At 54.9% G+C, this 7,343-nt stretch overlaps 3 protein-coding genes across 3 annotated transcripts; all 3 read right to left on the bottom strand.

The window, feature by feature from the left end:
• Positions 1 to 786: 786 nt before the first annotated feature.
• On the bottom strand, positions 787 to 2,049 carry ATEG_05403 (uncharacterized protein; the record flags this gene model as incomplete). Its single annotated transcript, XM_001214581.1, has 1 exon — positions 787 to 2,049. One exon carries the CDS (start codon positions 2,047 to 2,049, stop codon positions 787 to 789), a length of 1,263 nt encoding a protein of 420 aa, XP_001214581.1.
• Positions 2,050 to 2,668: 619 nt separating this feature from the next.
• On the bottom strand, positions 2,669 to 4,471 carry ATEG_05402 (uncharacterized protein; the record flags this gene model as incomplete). The annotated part of the gene is made up of 1 exon (XM_001214580.1): positions 2,669 to 4,471. One exon carries the CDS (start codon positions 4,469 to 4,471, stop codon positions 2,669 to 2,671), a length of 1,803 nt encoding a protein of 600 aa, XP_001214580.1.
• Positions 4,472 to 4,981: 510 nt separating this feature from the next.
• On the bottom strand, positions 4,982 to 6,970 carry ATEG_05401 (MICOS complex subunit MIC60; the record flags this gene model as incomplete). The annotated part of the gene is made up of 3 exons (XM_001214579.1): positions 4,982 to 5,026; positions 5,058 to 6,697; positions 6,928 to 6,970. 3 exons carry the CDS (start codon positions 6,968 to 6,970, stop codon positions 4,982 to 4,984), a joined length of 1,728 nt encoding a protein of 575 aa, XP_001214579.1.
• Positions 6,971 to 7,343: the final 373 nt, after the last annotated feature.

Below are 7,343 nucleotides of genomic sequence, written 5' to 3'. Positions count from 1 at the left end.
GTGGTAGGGCTCAACGGCGAGTCGAAGCTTAACACCATCTGGCCTTCAGCGGTATTAGTTGGGATGTGTGCCCTGAGGACAGTCAGGGGGGTCCCTACCCGTCGAATGATGGCGTTGGATCGCTTCAAGGTAGGCTCTGGCTCAGGTAGGTCGATCGTCTGTCGGCGTTCGATTTGTCTGCCTCGGATGGCGTTCGATCTGCTCAACCGCACAGCGTGGACCAGGCTCCGAAGGCTGGGGAGAGAGGAGCGCTGTGGCGCCTGGTCGCGCTGTGGCATCTTGTGGTGGTATAGAGCAAACTGATAGTAGGTCTGATTTTGTGTAGGGAGGTTGATGATACTGTCTGGACTGAGGACTGCAGGCCTTATATATTGCCAAAGACAAAGCCATGATACTCGGCATGCTCGATTATATCGAACAAGGCAATTAATGGGAGAACGGAATTATGCGCTTTTCAATGTGCTCGTTTGACTGGCCATGTCTGATAAACAATGAAGCATTATATACTGAGCTCCAAAGAGTGCAGTCCCTTTGTTTATTGTCCGGCACAAAGCGATGCCAGACGTGGCAGATACCGAGAATCACCATGGCTATTGTTAGCCAGACCTAGGAGATGACGTAAAGAACTGGATCATCTCGAGGGCTCGACTACGTACTTGGCAAATGTAGTATTATTGTATTATGAAGCGAGCAGATCGCGAGGTATCAAGTAACTATCAAATGTGGAAGACAAGAAGGGTATATACAGGTAAACAGCAACAGGATGCTTCATGAAATCGTCATAGGCTACAGCCATAAAATCCACCGGACACCGGATATCACCCCTCGAAGAACGCCACGGAATGCTTTGAAGATCATCACGATCAGCCATACCCACCAGAGCACCCCAACAAGCGCCCATTCCAGCATAACAAAGCCGGTCCGTCGGATCCAGCGCAGGCGGCGATGGCGCTTGCGGACGCCCTTATCGAGAGTATCGCTGAGCTGCTTGACGGCAAGGGTACTTGTAGTGTTAAGCTGGACGCTGAGGTTCTCAGCATCATCGGCCGCCGCTCGAACACGCGGGTTTAGCGAATTGTTGACCAAATTCTCAAGCATGGTCAATTGGGATTTCAAAGATGTGAGATCAGTCCCGGGATAGTTGCTCATCGTCTTCTGGAACCGCTCGTGTGATCGTTCAAACTTCTTGAGCAGACTGTCCACGGCTACATCGTATTCGCGTAGTCGAGGAACCGTTGGCGTCGGCAAGTCAGACCCAAACGCTTTCCGAAGGAACTCCGGGGGTGGACTTCGCACGCTCTCAGCTCTCCTAGTGATCTCCCGTGCTTTGATACCCGATGAAAGTAGAAGAGCTCGAGATCGCTCAACCTCCCGCTTAGCAGGAATACCAGAACTAGCCGACGTGGCAATGCTGCGTTCCGAGATGCTCCAGCTCCTTGACTGTCCCTGAGGGGTCAGATCTCGGCGTCTGTTCCTTGGTGCAGGGCTGTGGGACGCCTTTGCTTGTGCGAGACCAGTGACAGGAGGGCGGGTCAGACTATAGGGCACTGTTGAATCTTTGATTTGACCTCGTTTGATTTGTTCGTGGACAGTATGGAGCTCCGGCCCAAAGTTGAGAACCTTGTCTGACTTAATCCTCGACGGATTAACATCCAGCTTGTTGATACGAGATATTGGAGTAGGACCCTCTGTGGGTTTGCCCTTTCTTGCTTCATCAGCTTGTAGAGCCTTGCCCTGAACTAGAGCACTCTGAGAGTTAGGTTCTTTCCCCTCTTCCACATTTTCGCCTTGTCGTGACGGCGATGCGAATGGGGAGGGCGACGGTGACAAGTTCTGGACAATCCCTGAATCCGCATTTCCAGGTGAAGAGATAGCCTCCTCCGAGGTTGGGGGTAAACGGACAGAGGGAACCTGGCTATCTTGCTTTTTATCCTCAGTGGGCATCTCAGCCGTATGCACAGCGCCATCCTCGTCCGAAGCAAAGCTTGTAGCGAAAGATGACTGTCTTGAATGCGCTGCGTTGTCTTTCTTCAGAATCAGTCCGCCCATCTTGGATACTTCGTTCCCGACCTTCTCGGCGATCTTCCCTGGGCCCCTGAAAATCCCTCGCAGCTTGGACTCCTGTTGCGTCGACCCTTTTCGTGCGTGGCCATACGGTTTATTTCGGTCTTCCAAGTAGGCGGAAGAAACTCGATCTGGAATCGGACTCGGCTCAAGTCTTCCGGTCCGCGATATTGGTTCAGGATGTCTCCATGTGCCATTCTTGTGTAGCAGCTCGGAATCAAGGGTCTGCTCCTCGATGAGGTCTTTAGCTCTGGGGTCACTTTTGCTTCGGTCTCTACGGGAGACGATTGGTCGCGTAAACCTGCGTTTCGACGGCGAGGGCGAACGGCTTGATGGAGAGGAGAGATTAGATGCAATGCTGGGAAAGTATCCAATAGGAGCCGGCGTGTGAGGATCTCTTGATTCTTTGTGTGCCAATGATGTCAAAGGATCATATCGATCGTCCAAGCTGGGTATTGATGAAATTGAGCTTTTATCATCACGTCGGGTCCTACCACCGGACTTCCGGGACTGAGAAGGCTTGGAAGCTGAGGTTTCCGTAGATACGGGCACCATTCGTCTCGGGGAGATGGACATTCGAGAGGACTTCCCATGATCTGAACCATTATGCCAATAGGGCCTTGTCATCGGAGGCCAAGTCAGATATACTGGAATAGCTCCGGGACCTTCCAAATCTGTGCCGGCCAGAGCCAGTCTCAACATCTGGACTATCTCGGCCGTGGAACAAGCCGAGTACGGGCTTCTGAAGTCTGTGCCGTCGGCGCCCGCGTCCATTCCGCTTGAACTCAGTGGACAAGCCGGGGTGTCCATCGGACAAAGAGGCGTGAGAAGAGTGATGGTCCGTGTCTATGGAGTGCCGAGTAGTGGGTAGTTCTCCTTCGATGCTTGGAGGCTCCAGATTAGCGTCAGAAGAAAACAACGCCGCGGGATCCGGATATAGGTTGTTTCCATCCTGGTCGATGACTTTGCTTTTGTTCAGCCTTTCTTCCAACCAGGCTGCTTCAGCAATAAGCTCGGCTGGAGAGATCACCCAGTCAGACTTCGGCCGGCGGCCCTTAACGCTGCTCGCCCGACTGGCTCTTCTCAAGCTGGAAGGGGGGGACACGGCCATCAGCTCATCCTCGTTGTGTCCCTCACGCGAGACATCCTTGCCTTCGTGTCTATATGGCGGGAGACTTAAGCATTCGTACGGGCTGTGGCGCTGGCCGCTGTATTGGACTTCAACCGAGTCGACCCATTCACGCACTCTGTCCACGTCATTCCAGCCTTGGGCTTCCGGGTCAATTGGGCAGCGTTCACGGAATCTGACTTTTCGATTCCGAATGGCCTGCAACGGATTATATGCACGGCCCGATGAATGTTGACCGTCCGCCGACCTTGCGCCAGTCGCAGAGTCCACGTGAGTAGACTGAAGGGGAGGAAGAGATGGTAGCAGGCGTAGATATTCCGCAAAAAGCTCAAAATGTCGCCGGGCCTTTTCTGCTCGAGCGATCGTACTATTTGAAAACCCAAAAGGCAAGGGGCTGGCGTCCACAGAGAGAGGGAGCAACGGTAATACCGAGGTGGGTGTATTCGAAGATCGGTTGCTGTATTGGGGTCCCAGCCCCCTCGAGCGATCATCGACCAAAGACTGTGTAAAATTGGGACGCGAATGAGGACCTTCCACGCCTAAGCTACTCATAACGGATGCCTGGCGTTCAGGGTATGTGGCAACGCCGTGACTGGCGGACGCCCACCTCCCGCCCGAGAGGCGGTTGGAATTGGAATGGGCGAGGCCGCCCATCTTTCTAGATTCACTCAGGTTCAACGCGAGGTTGACAATCTGCAACGAGTCCCTGTCCAAACCGACGGGAGCCCCAGCCGCTGGAGCCTGTGGCACCTGGGACGCTGCATCCTGCTGTGTCTGTGAAGGCTCCGACGCTTCATGAGATGCGTCAATCTCTGATTGCACGGACGAAGAAGCCTTCGGAGATCCTGATCCCACTTCCTTCGCTTCCTTGCGACGACTCCAGGGGAAGCGAGATCGTTTCTTCGGCACCACGATTTCGGAATCCGGTCGTTCGCGCTTCACTTTTCGATCCGAATCCGAGCGACGAGGTCGCTCATCGCTTTGTCTGAGGCTCTTTGACCGAGGCAGAAAGGTGGAATCTAGTAGAAAGCCGCCTGAGCTCTGGGTTCGTCGTGACGTTCGGCTTCGGTCGCCATCGCGGGAGCTGCTCCCGAGCGTACTGCCCTCCAACTCCCCGCTCGCTCGTTCTTCGCTCATCCGTGGGACATTTCTTCCATCTGGCCTGTCATTCAACCCAGTATGGCGCGCTTCCGGTAAAGTAGCAGATCTTTGAGGCCCCTCGTCAGGTCTCGACGTCGGATATGGTGGTTTCGGGGGTTCGGGGGTGCGTTGCGACATTACGGCCGTCTTCCGTTCCGCCCGAAGGGAAAGGGATAATCGTTGGGGGTGGTAGAGACCATGAGGAGCTGTAGGTTAGACACTAGAAGGCTGGCATACTGAACAGAATGCTCGCACCAGAGGGAAAAGGAGAAGAGTTGTCAATGCGCGGACGATCAACTACTGCGCTCTTGATGGCCCGATGCATCATGCGCCATGCACGTGCGGAGGCAAACAAGGCAAACACCGCCGGAGAATTATCATCAGCCTTGATACAGCAATGTAGGTACAGCAATTCAAGGACAAATACTGATCTTGCTATTTGTTAAACAACGGACAAACATCACTGTATTGCTAGAATGTGAAGAAAATCATCGGCGCTTTTCACAAGGCCCATTAACTATACACGCGTGCGAACAAAGGGAATTTCTAGCATTGAGTCTAACGACATAGGCGAACAACTAGAGGTACAGGGCCCGTTGGTAAGGCAAAAGGGACACGTAATGAAGAAAACGCCGTACATAAAGTGGTCTACTCGACCCTCAGGCACTGAAGACGAGCCTCAGTTTCAATCACCTGCAGGTAGATGTGTTAGCCAGATACGTACACCCAGGACCAACCGGGGGAATCCTACCTCGAGAGCCTGCTTCACTTCAAGGACTCTGCGCACTTCGGCGAGCCAATCCTTGCTCAGGATCTTCGCCCATCCCTTCAGGCTGTTCATCTCACGAGCGGCAGCATCGATGTTGCCTTCTTCCAACAAGTTCTCGGTGCGCACAAGGACGCTCTCGACATCATCGCTGCCAGCGACAGCATCCTTCTTGAACATGACCTTGCTCAATACCAAGCTGGCGGCGTGGCTAGCAATACCGGCGTCTTCGGGAAGAAGGCTGGCCTTGCGGACCTCATCCGCCACACGACGGAACCGCTCGATGATCTGGGCGGTAGAGGGGATGCCACGTTGGTAAGCCGTAGGGTTAATGGAGGCGATGGCGGCATCGACAACCGGGTCATCGGCAGCAAGCTCCTTGACGGCAACAAGCTCACGGACGAACGGGCGGGGAACGGCAGAACGCTCAAGAACGGAGCGAACAGCATCGACAGCAACCTGAAGCTGCTGGGTCTTGAGGTTGGTGTCAATGACATCTCTCCAGCCAGTAGTGAGCTTCTCCAGCTCACTGACGTTGGACGTCAGTTCGTCGAGTTTGCTCAGACGGCCCTCGCGTTCCCGCTCAACCAAGTCCTTCACTTCATGCAGATACTTGCGGTTGAGCTCAATGGCCTGCTCAACCAATTCGTTGCGGAGACGCTGTTCAGCGACTTCCTGGGCCCGCTGCAACTCCGTCTTGATTTTCTCCTGGTAGGCAAGAGCCAGCTTCTCGCGCTCCATCTCGAATTCCTCGCGGTATTGAGCGGCATCAGCAGCACGAGCTTCCTCGAATCGGCGGATGAGTTCACGGGCCGATTCGTCGAAAGTCTCATGGGCCTGCTTGATCTCGTCCTGAGCAGCACGGCGGGCCTCCTCCCGAACAGCAATGATCTTCTCCCCAATCTTCTGGAGTTCGTCCTTAGCCTTCTGGACCGGGCCGGTGTACTTGCCGGCGGCTTCGTCCGCACTGATGACGGTGATGATGTCGTTGAAAGTCTTGACCAGCTCCTGTACGATGGCCTCGTCACCTTCCTTCACTTGCGCGAACTCCAGAGGTGTCACAGCAGGTTGTTTGGCTTCATCAGCCTTCTTTTCCGTGGGCGTGGATCCCTGGTCCTTGGCAGCCTTGTCGACCTTCGCCTTTTGGACAGCAGCAGTCTTGTTCTCGGGCGTAACCGCAGCAGGCTTGATCTGCGCTTCGTCGCCCGCCTTCTGGGCTTCGGCAGCACTCATGTGAGGGCCCTTCCGAGAGACATCGGCTCCGGTGTCTTCCTCCGCAACCTTGGACGAAAGCCCGCTCTTGCTGGGGATCGTAACCTTGTTGCCTTCTTCCGGGGGAGTAGTGCGGAACGGGTTGTGCGACTTCAAGGTGTTCGGGAACCGACGGTAGAAGTCACGTTCCTCGAAGTAGAGAACAGCTTCCTCTCCGTAAGGAATGTACTCGGTGAAGAAGTCGTGGAAGTTGTCGGATTTCAGGGCAAGGAAGACACCCCCACCGTAGGCAAGACCGGAGGTAAGGAGCAGGTAGAGCAGGAAGCGGCGGAAGCGACCGGTCTTGCGGACGGGGGCGGAGGGCGGAGATGGAGGGGTCTGAGAGCCTGCAATTGACTTAGCATCGGATATGGCAAGGGAGGACTTTCATGGACGAAAGGCTTGTCGAACCTTGCTCGCCGGACGTCGGTTTAGTCGCATTTTCGGGGGGAACAACGGAGTCCGAAGAAGGGGTAGCGGGAGTAGGCTTCACATCGGCGAAGAAACGCTATACAAATATCAGGCGCCGGTCAGCTTGGATGTTAGGAGGAGAAACCCAGGTGTGCCGTCATCATACCTGACCCGAGAGCCGGCTGCTGGCCCCGGCTTTCGTCAGCCATTGAGAGGCTGCCCGCTGGCGAGCGGAGGACAACAGAACCTGCCGTCCCTGTGAAAAGGAAGAGCGCAGCATGACGGGCCGCACCACTGTAGAAGGAAGCGCTGAGGGCGGGTTAGAGGAGGTGGTGATGGGGGGAGAGAGAAAACGCGGAACGGAACTGGGTAAGGTTGGGATGCTTTTACGATCCGCTCCGATGCACCGCCATCGGTGGCTTGTGCTGCGGGAGTGGTCCACCCCGTCTGCCGGAGTCGTTTTCCTACGGCCTGATGTCACTTAAGCAGGGTATAGGGCGGGAAGACACCTGGGAAGGTGTACAAGACTGTAATGGAACTCATGCGAATTAATAATTACTATATAAATAAACGGCATACGGT

This window comes from Aspergillus terreus, genomic scaffold (assembly GCF_000149615.1).
Source record: "Aspergillus terreus NIH2624 scaffold_7 genomic scaffold, whole genome shotgun sequence".
NCBI classification, from domain to species: Eukaryota; Fungi; Ascomycota; class Eurotiomycetes; order Eurotiales; family Aspergillaceae; genus Aspergillus; species Aspergillus terreus.
This window is presented reverse-complemented; position numbering and strand designations above follow the sequence as displayed.